Below are 17,527 nucleotides of genomic sequence, written 5' to 3' on the forward strand. Positions count from 1 at the left end.
CTACTCTGGCCACCTTGTCTCTCATTCTGAGTCTTTACACTTCAGTTTATATACTGCTCTTCCTCTCTCCTTCCCTGAGCTTGTATTTCCTCATTGGCCCCCTCCAATGTGGAAGCTTTCCAGGTTATCATTAACCTATTTTATCCAGCACCTTCCAAAAGAACTTCTGGGCCCTTCTGTCCTTAAGAATTACCTACCCATTTAATATGCCAACTTAAAATTGTTCTTTAATTTACTATATTGACTGAAAACTATTCTCTGATTATATCATGTGTATGATACCTCTTGCCTCCTCAACAAGACAAATTCCTTAATGGCAAAAACCATTTGTTAAGCATCTTTATAACTGCCAGAATTCCCTAGTACCAGGCAATTTGAGTACTTAAAAAAAAAAAAGTGTGAAGCAGCAAGGGTTTAATGAGCCTCTAACAAGTAGTAGGGGGTAGGATAAATCCCTAGGGCTTGGTGGGCAGAGGGAGATGCAGCTGATAAACAAGGGACTAGATACATTTCACTATGAGCAATATGTACACGACCTACTCATACCCAGAGAAATTATCCAAACTGATCCTTTTGCCTTTAACATTTTGGTTCAAAAAAAAGATTTTGCAGCTATACCTTGAGGCATGTCCAGAGCAGCCACAAATATTAATCAACAGTAACTTGTTCCTGAACATATTAGCCTTTACAGAGAGTTCTGTCCTAGTGAAGGTGTGATATACTAAACACATAGACATAAACCACCCTCTACTAATTTCAAGAACTAGTCTAGGCTGGATAAGGGAAGCAAAAAGGTACACGCAAGCAAGCAGTGTATACTCTCAAAAGACCTATTTAATCCATGGCTTTTGCTAATACTACCAGTTCAAGGGGATGGCAGAGATCAGAATGAAATTTATAAATTGCTCAGAAATAAGCCAACACTACCTCTGGTTGTTCCTTACCCTGAGCAACCCAAACAAAAAAGTTTATTCACTTTAGTTGTGACTGGTCCGTGTGAGTTCTAAGTCAACAATAGGGAATTCTTGACATTCAATATTATCTGAGCAACTGGGTGGGAGTAAAATGTGTGGTTCCTGCCAGATAGGAAATGACATTTTGAGCAGGGACAGGATCTGCTCTAGCCTAAAGCTTTGTGCAAGAGTTTGTCATCGAAGCAAATGACTCAGGGATGGAAACACATTTGGTCTTACCTTTACACAGCTAAGACAGTCATTATTTTACCTTCCTACTATAAGCACTGTGGAAGGTGGTTTATCATTCAACCCAACAATGCAGTCATGGTGCATCTGTCCCATCACATGCTGGCTGCTCAAAGTAGAAACAAAAACATTTTCTGCCTTTTTAGCCTCTCACCTCCTGGGTTAGCTACAGAGTTAACTAACCTTTATAGCTAACAAACTGTCAGGTACAAGGGCAGAGGAACCAGCTGACCTGTACTTGCCCTGGGACTAAGTGATTTGGCCTTGGCCACAGAGCAAAGATAGGTAAGTCTTGAAGACAACCAATGATTTAATTGGACTATACTGTGGTTTTGTGGCATCTTGACCTTCACCTAACTTCCCCCTGAATTCATGTTGGTTCTGAGTTGCCTCAGCTTTGCATCCTGAGATAAGTTATGTCCTGGTTGGCTCTGCTGGTCACTTTACCCTATCTTGGCACTCCATCTCTGGCTCTTGATCTCATCAGCATGCTGAAGCCTTAACCCTCTACTCAATCTCCTTCCCTGATCTCAAAAGTTTACTGTTCCCATTCCATTTCTTGTCTTTGGTGCCCAGAAACTGAGAACTCTGGCCAGAGGCTCAAGAAGTGCCTGCCCTACTCCTGAAGACCACTCTTGCCCTTCCCTTCTGTGTGGTACCTCAAGATGCTGTTCCTCTTCCTGGAAAGTCTTCTCTAGTTGCTCCACTCTTGCCTGCTGCTGCGCCTGCTCTGCACACAGCTGGGACTGTAAGTCCTGCAGTTCCCGCTCCATTTGCACAATTTTCTTTGAGTTCCCTGTTTGGGTCTGCTTTTTCACATTCATAACGGCTTCATGTTTTTCTTGCATCTGTATTTTCAGCCTCAGAATCCTGGACATGGTCACCTTAAACATCTGTAAGCTTCTCTGAGATGAAGAGTTTGAGGCTTTCTGCTCATGATGAACCTCTGTGACTATGGGGAAGCCAGGGTAAATGGGAGCCCCTGTGGTCTTCTTACTTGGCTCAAGGGCAGTCAACTTAGGATCCAAATTTTCAGAGGGTGTACTGGCCACTTCACCTTTCCCCTGTGATTTCACTGACTGACCAGATTCATAAGACACTTTATTTATTTTGGATTTCAAATTTGAGGGGCCTTCAGCTTCAAGACCTCCTAATTGATCCAAACTGAATTTCCTTTTAGTTCTCAATTCCTTATTTTTTTCTATCATCTGGTCATTCTTTGGGGAAAGACAAGGATATATTGTCTCCCAGTCTTCTTCAGTAACTTCATATTCATACTCTGCATTCTCCTTATTTTCCAGAGGCACTCCAAGTTGGATGTAGTCTCCCTGATGAATGGAATAGACCCTTAAAGGTTCCAGACGTGCTCTGTTCAGCCAAACACCATTTAGACTCTGGGGAAAGTGAAAGACAGAAGAAATAAGCTTCGTGATTTTCGTCTTCTTAATGGAATCTCTCTCCTGCTGCTGTAAAACCTTCTGCCTTTTCAGAAGGAAAACTCTTGATAACAAATAGAAAAGAAAGATTCATAAACTACCATCCCTAGAAACAGCATTCGTTAAGCAGTGCTTTGGCTTTTTACCTATATTTCACATTCATGCTTCCACAGAGAACTGCCATATTAACAGGCAGGAATCACCTTATTATTGGTGGATAATTTACTCAAACACATGGAATAGCATTAAAGGAAACTGAAATTGGCTAGCTCCTATTGACCTAAACTGCAGCAACGTCCCAAAACTAGAAAAAAATGTTATTAGTGAAGAAAGCAGTAGTTAAGGGTGAGGTCCATGAAGTAGGTTCAAATGCTATCTCTGGATGTGGTTCCTTAACACACTGGTAAACAAGCACGCACACATAAATAAAAAAAAAGAGAGTACTAAATCCGGTACTGGGGTCAAATGGCAGATAGGATCTGAGCCACTTAATACCAACAGGGATATATGGGCAATACAGGATAATGGATAAGAGCTGGAGCTCTGGACTCAGATGCGGGTTCGTAGTCTGCATGGCATCTGACAATTCACTTAACCTCTCCATGCCTGTTTTGTATGCAGAATAGGGATAGTACAGTACCTACCTCATACTGTTCCTGTGAGGAATGAATAAGATAATGCATGTGAATCACTTAGCACAATGACTCACATAGAATAAATGCTTAAGAAATATTTACTGTCTGGGAGTGGTGGCTTATATCTGTAATCTCAGCACTTTGAGAGGCCGAGGTGTGTGGATCACTTGAGGCCAGGAGTTCAAGACCACCCTGGCCAACACAGTGAAACACCCTCTCTACTAAAAATACAAAAATTAGCCAGGTGTGGTGGGTGCCTGTAATCCCAGCTACTTGGGAGGCCAAGGCATGAGAATCGCTAGAACCCAGGAGGCGGAGGATGCTGTGAGCCGAGATCGTGTCACTGCACTCCAGTCTGGGTGACAGAGCGAGACTCTTATCTCCAAAATAAATAAAATAAAATAAACTTTTATGGTTTTAAAGAAGTCATAGTATCGAGGTTAAGAGCACAGATTCTGGAGTGAGACTGCCTGGGTTTGTAATGTGGCTCTATCGCTTAGCAGCTGGGTGATTTTGGCCAGGTTTCTTGACCTCTTTATGGTCCAGTTACTGCATCAATAAAATGGAGGAAAATAAGTCTCCCCTCATGGGGTCTGTGTGGATTTAATGAGATAACATATGGCAATTATTTAGACAGTGCCTGGGCATCATGTTACATAAGCGTTCACTACTATTACTATGCCTTGGTTCAACTGATTCATCAACAATCATTTCAATTCTATGCTCAATGTCATGCAAGGTAAATATATTGAGTGGAAAAGACATGAAAACTTTCAGCAGCTGACTGTGGAAAAGACAACACAAAGGCACAAATAAGTAAATATGGGATTACATGGCATAGCCTACAAATGCAAAGGAATATCATGTGCAGCTGGAATAGCTAAGGGATGCTAAATGGAGATGATAGGTCCTAAAATAGACTTGAAACAAAGGCAAGATTCAGAGTTGAAATATACTGGTGAGCATTTTAACCCATATTAAGGACTTAAGTTCAGGGGATAGGCCAGAGATGATGCTCACTTCTGAATTGGGACCAAGATTTATATTTACACTGGCAACTACAGCTGCCTACTTTCAGCTAGAAAAAAATCCCCAGTCAATACAAATATGAGGGACAGAGGGCTTGACCACAAGGCACGGAGGGTAAAGGGCAAGTAGAGATCAGATCTCAGCTCTGGTTTGGCATTAGGCTCTTGTTTCCAGTTTTATCTTCTATTACTTGGTTTATACAGAAAGAAAAGACTGGCATAGATACATACAGAAAGATTAGTCTTAACCCACTGTGCATCGGGTCTAACCTGGTTCATCTAGGAAACCTCCTCACACCCTTTCTATACAGCCTGAGAAACTATGAGGAGTGATAAGTTTTACTGAATTTTGAAACAACATATGAGAAACAACAAACAAGAGGGATGGAGCCAGAACAATCTATCTGAGAACAATTTTAGAGCAGGACAGTCAATTTTAGATTATATGCAGGAAAAAGGTATCAGAAAAAGTAATAAGACACAGAAGGCCACCTAGTGCCAAAGCACAGAAATTTAAGGAAAGTCTCCAAAGCTAAGATAAGGTAAAATAAATAAATAAGATTACAGAAGCAGCCCACAGCTAAAGAGAATAAGAATCCCTCAGAAGCTGGGACAAATTTTCACAATATGTTGCAGCCCTCCATTAGATCCTCTACATTAACCCATTGCCTTCAGAGCCCTTTTAGAAGCTGGAAAGTAAACTCAAAATTCTTCCATCACATTTTGTCCTTGAATCCTTGTATATTTACCCATTCATCACTTCTTGGTGACATCTAGTGGTATAATTTAAACCAAAGCCCTGAGTCAGCTCTGTTCATGTAAGGTGACCAGAAAAGGACAAACGTCCCATGGCTGTAGAAGAACAATCAAGTACTGCTGGAGATGATCTCAAATACAATGGTTTAAGTAATCATGCTCTGTTCAGGGCTTTCTTGATGTAGGTTTTCTTTCTTTCTTTTTTTTTTTTTTTTTGAGACAGAGTCTCACTCAGTCGTCCAGGCTGGAGTGCAGTGGCGCAATCTTGGCTCACTGCAAGCTGCACCTCCCGGGTTCACGCCATTCTCCTGCCTCAGCCTCCCGAGTAGCTGGGACTACAGGCGCCCGCCGCCGCGCCCGGCTAATTTTTTTTGCGTTTTTAGTAGAGACAGGGTTTCACCGGGTTAGCCAGGATGGTCTCGATCTCCTGACCTCGTGATCCGCCTGCCTCGGCCTCCCAAAGTGCTGGGATTACAGGCGTGAGCCACCACGCCCGGCGATGTTGGTTTTCGTAACTACCCACTTGAACAATGCTAGCAGCAGAAAACAATACCCAGGTCTGCCTGATGTCTCTTAGCCACCAATGAGAAAAAGGTGGGATAATGCACATCCGCTTAGACAGGAATGACTTCACTAGATGCTCAATCTCTGTCCAGCTGCTTTTAAACAGTTTATTGAGGAAAGTGGAAACTCAAAACCAAAAGGCAATGTTTTCTTGGAGTGCTTTAGATAATTTATGTAGCTCAGTGGTTCTCAACCCTGGCTATACAGTAAAACCACCTGGGAAGGTTTAAAACAAAGAGCAGTGCCTGGGTTTCACCTTCAGAGTGAGTTAACTGGTCTGAGATAGGAACTAAGTATCAGTATTTTAAAAGTCACATTTATATACCAACACATACAGTTGTGTAACTATATCACTATACAGTGCCCCTTGGTAGTCAACCTTTCCCGCATTCCCAGGCAACTACTTATCTGTTCTCTTCCCTTTCCCAGAATGCAATACAAATGGAATCTTATTATCTACACTTTTGAGTCTTGCTTCTTTCACTTAGTGTAATGCCTCTGAGATTCATCCACGCTGTTGCATTATCAGCAGTTATATTTTATTGCTGAGTAATACTGAAGGTAGTACGGGTGGAGCACAGTTTATCCATTCCCTAGTTGTTTTTTTCCAGTTTTTGATGAATATTAATAAAGCCACTACAGGCGGGGTGTGGTGGCTCACGCCTGTAATCCTAGCACTTTGGGAAGCCGAGGCGGGTGGATCACCTGAGGTCAGGAGTTCAAGACCAGCCTGGCCAACATGGCGAAACCCCAACTCAACTAAAAATACAAAAATTAGTTGGGCGTGGTGCTGCACACCTGTAATCCCAGCTACTCGGGAGGCTGAGGCAGGAGAATGGCTTGAACCCGGGAGGTGGAGGTTTTGGGGAGCCGAGATCGCGCCATTGTACTCCAGCCTGGGCGAAAACAGCGAAACTCCATCTCAAAAAAATAAATTAAAAAAAGCCACTAGAAACATTCACATACAAGTTTCTGTGAGAACATAAGCTTTCATTAATCTTGGGTAAATACCTAGAAATAGGATAACTGGACACGTATATATTTGACTCTTAGAAACCACCAGTTTTTCAAAGTGGAGGTACCATTTTATATTCACACTTGAATGTTGAGGAGTTCCAGTTATTCTGCATGCTTGCCAGCACTTGATATCATCAAGTCTTATTTCAGCAATTGTATTATGTATCCTCAATATATTTTTTAAACTCCTTACTAAAGTAGAACATGCAAACATAAAAGTGCACAAATCATAAATGTACCAACTAGATGAACAGTCACAAAATGAACATCATAGTGTAACTACCACGAGGTCAAAAACAAAACAAACCCCACATTATCAGCATCCCAGAAACCCCGTGTGCCTCCTAGTCAGTAGCCACCCTGGCAATAAGGTGACTACTATCCAGATTTAATAGCACATGTTAATTTTGCCTGGTTTTAAACATTGTATAAATGGCATCATATAATATGTGTTCTTTTGTGTCTGTCTTCTTTCACTCAATATTATGTGAGATTTATCCATGTTATTAGATATAGTAGTTCATTCATATTCACTACAGTATAGTGTTTCAGTATAAGATTATTCCACAATTTATCCATTCTACTGTTGATGGACATTTGGGCTGTTTCCCTGGGAGTGAAAATACTGTGTCAAAAGCTATATGTATGCTCAACTTTAATGAATAATGCCAAATAATTTCCCAATGTAGCTGTACCAATTTACACTCCCAACAGAAGGGTAAGAGCATTCTATCGCTCCATATCCTTACAATACCTGGCATCACTGGTCTTCAATTTTAGCCACTCTGCTGACTGTGTAGAGGTATTCCATTATGGTTTTAATTTAAATTCCCCAAATTATTAATGAGGTTGAACAACTTTTCATTGGATATAACCTTTTGTGACGTGCTTGTCTCTTGCTCATTTTTAAATAGGGCATATTTTTTTCTTATTGGAGTTCTGCATATAACTCAGGATAAGCCCTTCACTGACTATAATATGTAGCAAACATCTTCCTCTGAGTGTGCCTTTTACTCTCTTAATGGTGTCTTTTAACGAATGAACGTTTTTATTGTACTACCATCAGTATTTTTAAAAGTACCCCAGGTGAGAGCAAAAACTGGAAACGGGGTTGATAACCACTGCTCTAGTTGCTGAGGACCAGAAGCTGGACTGTCCCAAGCAGCAAAGATTGTTCACGTAAGAGTACACTCACCAGAGACTTCAAATGCCAGACTCTGCAGAAGAACAATAGTAGGAATCACCAGGCAGCAGGTGAAAAGCAACAGGAGAGGAGGGTAAGAATGGGAAAGGCTCAAGTAAGACGTGACCGAACCTCTAAGGCATTTCATACTGTGACTTTAAAACAACCAATTTTCTGAAAGAGCTGGATACCAATACAAAGGATGGCCAACTGAAGAGCTTATGAACTAACCAAAACCTACACAACTAGAACTATCCTCATACTGTGTGCAGAGTTTAGCTGTCCTCCAAGGGTTTTTTTTCCTATATTTTAAGCCAATTTTAAACCAAAATAACATTTCTTGCAATTTTTGTATCTACACTTAAGCTCTCACTTTCTGGCCATTCCAGCAGATAAGAGAATGCAGCTCTGAGTGTTAACTTATTAGAAACACCTATCTCTTGAAAGAGACTTGGCAAATGACTTCAAACACAACCACAGCAATAATATCCTACAGCTGAAATTCAGGTCCCTTATCAGCAGAAGAGGCCTGACATGGCATCATGCCAGGAGGAAGCCAGAAAGGGGGCATCTGTAATCAAAAGAAAAGTGCAGAGGGGAGGGGGGATTTACTTGTAAGAACTGTTCCATCAAAACACCCCAGTCCTAGCTTCTCTTAAAAATCAGTTATCTCACAATCACAGCTAAAAAGTTTAAACAGGTTGTTAAGAAACCTATCTTTCCTTTCTATTGCCTGACTGAGACCTCAGAAGAATCACATGATAACAGCAACCCTAGAAGGAAGGGTACAAAGCAAACATTGGAGAGCGAGCCCGGAGCACAGTCATGATCTGATCTTGCACAGGCTGCCTCTGTATCCCTGTGGTTGACATTTAAATAACACTAAAGTTGATCAGCTGTTGGCTTCCCAACCTATGAAAATCTGCTAATCCCATAAGTGGATCACATCTACTGCACATAATTAAGAAAAGCAGCAGCAGAAAACTCACCTCTATAATACTGTAATCCCAACTCTCATACAGCCTACTCTGATGAGGCAAACATCTTTTCCTAAGCTGTTTTGATATACACTATTTCAGAGGCTTTAAAACCTTGCAGCTGTATTTTAAAAATGCATAATTAATTGTTTGACATCATAAAGCCAGTATAGCAAATTGCTTACGTACTTTACTGGTATGTGCACAGGGCATAGCAGAGAAACTTAAGTCCTGGCTCATTATAGAGAAGGACTTGGGCAAGACAGTTTATCTCTCTGGGCCTCAGATTCATCTGTCTACATAAGGGGTTAAAGTAGATAATGCCAGTGTCAATTTTTACCCTGCTCATGGTGCATTGCTGAAAGTGCTGAACCTATTTACTTAGCATTTGTGTATTGTCTCCTTCAATACAGTGCCAACTCAACTTAATTCTACAGCAGGAAGATACTTTACAATAGCTTAAATCTAGCAGTTTTATGCATGCAAAATGAGGCTGCTGGGCAGACCTGTGGGATATCCTCCCTTCTAATGGTACCTTTAATATCCTAACTGGGGCAGTGAAGCAATATGAAATGGTACTTAAAGACATGTTATACTTCCTAAACATGAACTGTTTATGTTAGAATTTCTCTCACCTCATAGTCTATATTTTCATCATATATCCTGGGTGCTTATATATCTGCACTTTAGGTATTTTCTTTTTTTTTTTTTGAGACGGAGTCTTGCTCTGTCACCCAGGCTGGAGTGCAGTGGCCGGATCTCAGCTCACTGCAAGCTCCGCCTCCCGGGTTTACGCCATTCACTTGCCTCAGCCTCCCAAGTAGCTGGGACTATAGGCGCCCGCCACCTCGCCCGGCTAGTTTTTTGTATTTTTTTTAGTAGAGACGGGGTTTCACTGTGTTAGCCAGGATGGTCTTGATCTTCTGACCTCGTGATCTGCCCGTCTCGGCCTCCCAAAGTGCTGGGATTATAGGCTTGAGCCACCGCGCCCGGCCTTTCTTTTCTTTTTGATAGAGACAGGGCTTCACCATGTCAATCACACTGGAGGGCAGTGGCTACTCACAGGTGCAATCCCATTGCTGATCAGCACAGCAGTTTTGACCTGCCCTCCTTCCAACCTGGATCGGTTCACCTTCCTTAGACAAACAGGTGGTCCCCTGCCCCCAGGAGGACACCATATTGATGCCGAACTTAATGCAGACACCAGAACAGCATAGCACACTATAACCCAGAACTCATGGACTCAAACAATCCTCTTGCCTCAGCTTCCCCAGTAGCTGGGACTACAGGCATGCACCACCACGCCCAGCACATTAGGTACTTTCTAATTGCTGGGCTTTATATACTATTGCACCTCCCTCAACACATTTACCACTAAACTAGTGGTTTTCAAAAGTGTCTAAAGGAGAAAAACCCCATTATTCAAAGGAAATCTTCAAAACACCAACACTTAAAACATGTTTTAAAAGCCAGGGGAGGTTGCTCAGATTGAAAGGAATGAGGAAGGCAAGGAGCTAAGTGCAGTCAGATCAGTTTCTCCCTCCTCTCCCTGTTCACTGAGCCATAAGTGTACTCCAGAAGCGTTAGCGGATTCTGAGATTCCCAGGGTCTCTGGGAGCTTCACCTCAAACAGGCTGATTTGCCCAGTAACTTAGTCTAGTTTCTGGAATAGGACCTACTACCCCAATTCAGGTATTCTCTCCAAGGTAACAAACTTCAACCCAAATCAAGAGAAATTATTTTAGCATAATCTAATCTCTGGCAGCATATGGAAGTGGCTGCGCCTCTGGAAAAGGAAACTGGATGGCTAGGAAAGAAGAAATTATACTTTTGAATTTCATACCATGAATTACCTATGCAAAAAAAAAAAAGTAATTTAAAAACAAATAAAAGTCATTAGGATTCTGTGAATTCCCATACCTTGTTGTCCATAATTGTCCACTGGCCCTCAGGATTCTGCTTCAAAACACAGTGGTTTCGAGAAATCATCAGGGGGCAGATTTTTGATACCAGTTGGTATGTGACACCAAATCCTCGTCCTACAGTCACCTGGGAAGACAACAACAATGTAAGAAATACAATCAGTCATTGTGCTGAAAAGGGAGGTCCTTTACAAATCTCGTCAACCAGCAGCATATGCAGGTCCTGACTTCTGAAACCAGACACCTGTGGAACCCAAACAGTGCATCAGCTATCTCCCCTTCAGCTGCCATGAGAACCACCAAATAGAAAAAGGCAAACAGTTGTGACAAGAAGAGAAAGCTGAAAAAGAGTTATCCATGTATCTCAGGGTTGGCAAGATCTTGAAAGGTCATCTGGTTCAGTGACCATGAGATGGAGGAATTCTTTCTACACATCCCATCAACTTATAAACACTGCCAGTAACTTTAAGTAAGGCAGGCCCTCCAATTTTTAAAATGTCTCTGACTTGGCATCTTTCTCCCTGTAAATTCCATCCATTGGCACTGGCTTTGCCCTGGCACCATCAGGAAATCTCCAATCCCCTTTCAATGTCACAGCTATAAAGTGAACCCTGAGTTTTCTTTTCCTGGCTCTGTATTCCCAGTTACTTCAACTTAACTCCCAGGGGATAGGCTTGAGTCTCTTTGCCATTCTAATGAGTCTGTGAAAGGACTGCTGGTTTATCTTGATTCTTGGAAGGCATATTAAGAAAAATAAACTTAATTTCTATTACACAGTCAAACACAAGTGTTACTTTCCCAGTTCTAGAAATTATCACTGGAGCATAATTTGCATTAGTTTTCAAAGCAGATCTAGTACACTGCCAATGTATCCTCGAACTTAGGAATGATTAAATTTCTTGGTCTCCCCCTCCTCCAAGAAACGCTATGCTAAGTCATGTCTCTTCCGTTCTATACTTGATCGGATGGAAAACCTTGGATTCAAGTGCAGGACCTTAGATTGATTCCTACTAAATTTCATCTTGCTAGTTCAGCCTATCAAACCAACTTGTCAAGACCTTTCTGAATTTCTAATCTGCCATCAGATGAGACATACTTAATACCCCTTCCACCACATTTATATGATATGATGCCTTCTATACCTTCTTTCAAGATACAGAATGGGATGCAGCCAAAGGCAAAGTTTTCGGGAAAGCCTAGTAAACACTAATCCACACAGCCTGGATATACCTTTGGCCAGTCATAATTCAACCAAAAGTCTTTGCATTGGAGTATATATTCTCTGTCTTATCCACAAGAACAGCTTGAGAGCTTCTGGAAAAGGCTGAAAAGATGAAAAGAAGCGCCAATTCACATCTATCATACTCTCCTGTTGGACCAGTCTAGTTCATAACAACCCTGTGAAGGAAGGAAATGAAATTCTTCTGAGATCCAGATCACAGAATTCCCTGCTTCTTCTTCTTCTTCTTTTTTTTTTTTTTTTTTGAGACGGAGTCTTGCTTTGTCACCCAGGCTGGAGTGCAGTGGTGTGATCTTGGCTCACTGTAACCTCCGCCTCCCGGATTCAAGCAATTCTCTTGCCTCAGACTCCCACGTAGCTGGCATTACAGGCATGCACCACCATGCCCGGCTAATTTTTGTATTTTTAGTAGAGATGGGGTTTCACCATGTTGGTCAGGCAGGTCTCCAACTCCTGACCTCAAGTGATCCGCCTGCCTCAGCCTCCCAAAGTGCTGGGATTACAGGCGTGAGCCACCACGTCTGGCTCCCTGCTTATTCTTTTTAGTGCACAAATGGCCTCTTTAATGACCCATACCACAACCTTAACTGGGAACTTTAAACCAACGTTAGCTAAAAACTGCCCTCTTCTCTTCGTTTGAAAATCTTTCAGAATCATGCGTGTCCTCCTCAGTCCCTCAAAGACCACCACGACTCACTGACCTAATCTATTCCTTCCCACAAACTCTCATCTCAGTATTGACAATACCATCCAACCAACTATTCAACCCATAACCCAGAAGTCATCTTTGATTCATCTCTGTCCCTCATCCCCACACTGAAATCACTGGTAAATTTTATGGGCTATAATTGAAATATGTCCTAAGTCTGTTCATTTCTCTCTCTACAGCCACAACCTTAGTCCAAAACACCTGGCCTCCTACTGTTTCTGTTCCCACTCTAGCCCCCATAAACTTTATAGAGTAACTGGAACAGAAATGTAAACATTTTAAATCAGATCATTTTCCTTCTTTCCTTAAAACTGTCCAATCATTCAAACTTCCTTCCATGGCCTATAAGACCCTGAAAGTCCTGAGCCCCTCTACTCTTTAGTCTTAACTCATATCACGGTGCCAACACTAGCTGCTCCAGTCCCTCAAACATTTTTGTTGTTGTTGTTCCTTAAGCCCCTCTCCCCGAAGTGCCAGCCTACCCGAGGGTCTTTTCACTTAGCCCCTCTGCTAAGAACACTCTTCTCTCAGATGTTGCATGGGCTCCTTATCTTTCATGTTTCAGCTACTCATAAGCCTACTCTGATCACCACTGTCTAAAGTTGGTTGTCTGCTTCCCATCGTATTTCTTCAGTTATTAGGATGCTCTTATCACAAACCAAAATTATCTTGCTTATTTTACTTTTCCCCTCCGTGCCCTTAACAGAATATAAATTAGATAAGCAGGGACTTTATCTGTCTTGTTTACCACTGTGTTTCTATACCCGGCATAGTGTTCAGTTAAATATTTGAGAATGAATGAAAAAATAACGAGGTCTTGCATATGAGTCCTCAAGATTTTAGGGTGGGTGTTTCTATGTCAGAAGTTAGAGACTGTATTTATTACCACTGGAAAATATGGAGCAGCAGCTGGAACTCACACGGTCTCCTTGTTCCTCTCTAAAATGTTGTGGTGACCACTCCACCAATACTGAGCACAAAGTTTTTCAGTTCTTTCACACTCTGCCAGAATTATATTAATTATAGAAGTTCCTCTGAATACACATATCTGTTAAAATTGGAATGGTTAGGGATTTATCTGTCATCCATATTCCGTAAAATTTCTATTTAGTAGCTTTATCTCTAAGAGAGGAAGCATCTCATATTACATGCTAATACTGGAGGGGAGACAGCCAGACTGCCATTGTGAGTAGCCTGGGGAAAACAGTACCAAAAAAGTGGAAGAGTGCCTTTTTCTGAAACTGCCTCCAACAGACTCTGAACCCAGAAAAAGGAATCCTTCTTTTATATCCTTCCCTGCACTGCCTGGTCTTAGAATTTACCTTGGTACTACTGATATTTCTCCTATACTATAGCTAAAGAGTGCAGTGAGGTTAACTGGAAATCTCAGGACCACTCAATGGAACACTAAATTTCCCATGGGAACTGACTGCCGACCCGTATGTGAGGGGTTGTTTTCATTTACAATAGTTTTGTAAGCACTTGAGCTTACATTATTGATCTAAAAGATCATCTTGTCCTTGCCCACCTTCACAAGGACAAGGTGAAGGTGGGCAAGGACCAGGCGGGTGGATCACATGAGGCCAGGAGTTCGAGACCAGCCTGCCCAACATGGTGAAACCCCATCTCTACTGAAAATACAAAAATTAACTGGGCATAGTGGTGCACATCTGTAATCCCAGCTACTTCGGAGGCTGAGGCAGAAGAACGGCTTGAACCAGGGAGGTGGAGGTGTGATCACACCACTGCACTCCAGCCTGGGTGACAGGGAGTACTCTGTCTCAAAACAAAACACCCCATAACAAAAGCCCCCAAACCAGTAAATATAACCATCCTTTCCCTTTTTTCCCTTGGGGCAGAAAATTTAATGAAAACTAAATACAAGAGAAGAAAAGGAAAGAGAAGGTTCTGTTGTTTTCCCCAAAGGCCTAGATACTTTATAGTACCTGAGAACTAGCTAATTTGCAATAAATCTCCACTTGTTTTTCCACCAAACTCTACGCATTGCTTTAACAAGCTTAAAGCCACTTATTTAGGCAATTTACTACAGTATTCCCACTAATGAAATGAAAGGAACTCTGTTTTATTATTTTATCCACAACATCTGAGACTAAGAACGGGAAAGGCAGGGAGCTGACCTACCTTTGCTGTTATAATGTTATCAGCATACCTCTTAAAATCTTGTGCAAAACAGCTTGTGCTACGATGTGGGGACATTACAATAAGTACAACTTCTTCTCTTGCCTTTGATTCAGACTTCTTTTCAGGCTATGCTACGACCTGACCTTGCAGGCAGCCAAGCCTGGCAGGCTTCTCCTACACACAGGTCCCTGAAGCCAGCCACAGTCTTACCACTGTGTCTTTACCATTCACTCGGTTTGCACGGGTCCCTCCCCATAGAAGCGGCCCCACAAAGAGCTATCAAATGGTTCAGAATATGTCTAAGAGTGCTTTGGAGTCTTCTTGCCCTTCCTACAGGTGCTTTAATTCTTCCTCCCCATCCCACCTGCCCAAGACTGCCAAGCTATTCAGAAGAGTCATAAATTAATCCACAACAATTGAATCTAAAGGAATAACATTTGCCCACTAAGTTACCTTATAAAGTTGTGTGTATGCAGGGATCACACTAAGTAATGTATGTGAAATTAACTAATAGTTATACATGAAAACAATTTATTTTTGTGTGTAGTATTCAGGTTATCATTCAGGTGTTCGTGTTTTAATTTGTTAAACTTCTCACAAACATATGCTGTTGGAAAGGGCCAGGCAGGGAAAGATCAGTGCTCAAGCTAAAAGACTGAATGCTTAATGTGGACTTGTAGGCACTAATACCTGGATAGAAGAGGTATTTGGGGGCAGAGATGTTTTCTTGGTGTTCCTCAAATCACAGCACACAAGTAACCCTTTATAACACCCCCTAATAGAGCAAAATTTGGGCCTGGACATGAATTCCTCCTCTGACTTGAAGAACTACTGCTCTGGGATGGAATTAAATAATCCACATCTTGGCACTTGATCATACAGCCCATATGGATGTTCTTAGACTGCTTCATTGTATAAATCCTCTCTCCCCACTCAAGCCTTAAACTCTTCGAGCGCAGAAATTTTATTTGTCCTCATTGTACACCAAACAATGTTAAATAATAAACACCTGGCAGACTGAATTGAGGCGGTACGGCTTATAGGAAAAATCTACCCGAACATACATTAAGATTTAAAAGACTTACTGAATTTACAACATCATGACCAACCATCCACTTTTACTGCAAAGAGAACTTTTCATACAGATTATTTCCAAAACCCAGGTGGTTCCCAGGCATGACAAGCTTGTCCCTGACCCAGTTCTCCTTCTCAACCTGATTGCAATCTAACTCCCTCCTCCCCTCCCTTGCCCTTTCAAGATGCACCACGCTGGTGCATCTTTTCCCTTAAAAATGTTTTCATTTGCAACTGCATTAATAAAGACGACAAGCAGCCTCTGGAGAGAACTCTGAATCCCTGCCTGATCCACCTCAGGGAGGGCCACTCGGCCGTACCGAGCCTCACGGGAGAAATGTGGCCCCTGCCCAAGTTGCCCATGTTCCTCAGAGTTGGGAAGGAGGAAGACATTTCTACGTGAAAGTTTGATTGCTTTTAAGGGACAAAGCCCAAAACTTGAATCGTTTTCAAAACAAACTCGAGAAAGTTCACGCGCCGGGCCCCGCCTCGGCTTCCCTGCGGCTCGCGGCCCCCACCACCGTTCCCCGACCTGGGCACCGCGGGGCTCAGTGCGCCCTACACCGGATCTGGCCAGCCCCCGCCCTCCCCTCCCCGACACCCCCGCGTCTCTTCACATTCTCTGCGCGTCTCTCTCCTTCCCGGCCCCGGCCCCGGCCCGGGCCCCGCTACCCGCTGGCCCAGGCCTCTCTGGACGGGGCCAGCTTCTCGCCCCACAGGCCGCGGGCCAGGGCCTCCGTCCTCACCCCAACCCTTGTGGCCCCCCAGGGCTCCCCAGAGCCGAACTCTCTTTTCTTTCTCTCATTCGGCCCCTATTTCTCCCCCAAACACCTCCCACCGCAGACCCTTCAGTCGCTCGCGCCAGAACCGCTTTCTCCCTTCTCTCCCCAGGAATCCACCCCCGACAGACACTTCGCTCCTCTTCCTGGTGCCCGCCTCCTCTCTGCCATTCATTCAGCGCAGCAAGACACCTTCCTCCCTCTCCCGAGCCCCGCTCCCTCCAGCCCCTGCCCTCCGCCCCACAGGACCCCTTCCCCCGTACCTCAAGCCCATCTTCCAGCAGCAGCCACCCGGCGCTCATCCCCACCCGCCGCAGGCACCAGCTCCGGCCACCGGCGCGGTCTCCTGTGACGAAGAAGCCGGGCTCCCCCATCGCCTACTCGACCCCGGGGGCAGTCAGCACCGAGCTAGGCCCCGACCCAGGTTCCGGCTGCCTCTGTGCATCCTCTCAGCTTCCATAGCTGAACAACAGACAGAAGCAATCACCACACGCTCGCGATCGCTGAGAACGCAGGCTCTGCTCGCCCGCCCTCGGCCAGGAAGCAGGAGCACTGCGCCTGCGCAAGAGGACGGCGGCCGCCCTGGGGCAAAGAGGGTGAGTTAGGAGCCCATCCGGCCCTGGGCGGGGCGGGCGTGACGCGAGGGCTCTGCTCCCCTCACAACTTCCCTCGCCCCCACCAGAACCATCACCTCAGTCCTAGCCGCCCCAGACTGGAACCTCTCCTCACCTTTCCTCTTTTTAAAAAAATCATGTAAAACTATAGCCCACTTTTAAACAACTTTAAACTTTCCATCAGATTTAAGTCTGCCTAGCCTGTTCCTAAATAGTCTCTATTTTGCACGACCTCCTTATATTACCGAA

The 17,527-nt window shown here is 43.4% G+C and overlaps 1 protein-coding gene across 3 annotated transcripts in view; it reads right to left on the reverse strand.

Annotated features, from left to right (window-relative positions):
• The window catches only part of RNF8 (ring finger protein 8), a 42,325-nt gene extending 25,082 nt beyond the window's left edge, over positions 1–17,243 (reverse strand). For all 3 annotated transcript variants that reach the window (XR_002731726.2, XM_023212700.1, XM_023212698.1), the window contains exons 1-3: positions 16,928–17,243; positions 10,719–10,847; positions 1,862–2,596 (exon numbers count right to left, since the gene is read on the reverse strand). Coding sequence is in view for 2 of the 3 variants with exons in the window: in XM_023212700.1 (XP_023068468.1) it covers positions 1,862–2,596; positions 10,719–10,847; positions 16,928–17,038 (975 nt within the window). In the remaining variant the exon portion in view is untranslated. The remainder of the gene's footprint in view (positions 1–1,861; positions 2,597–10,718; positions 10,848–16,927) is intronic.
• Positions 17,244–17,527: the final 284 nt, after the last annotated feature.

The sequence above is a fragment of the Piliocolobus tephrosceles genome, chromosome 5, assembly GCF_002776525.5.
Source record: "Piliocolobus tephrosceles isolate RC106 chromosome 5, ASM277652v3, whole genome shotgun sequence".
Classification (NCBI taxonomy): Eukaryota; Metazoa; Chordata; class Mammalia; order Primates; family Cercopithecidae; genus Piliocolobus; species Piliocolobus tephrosceles.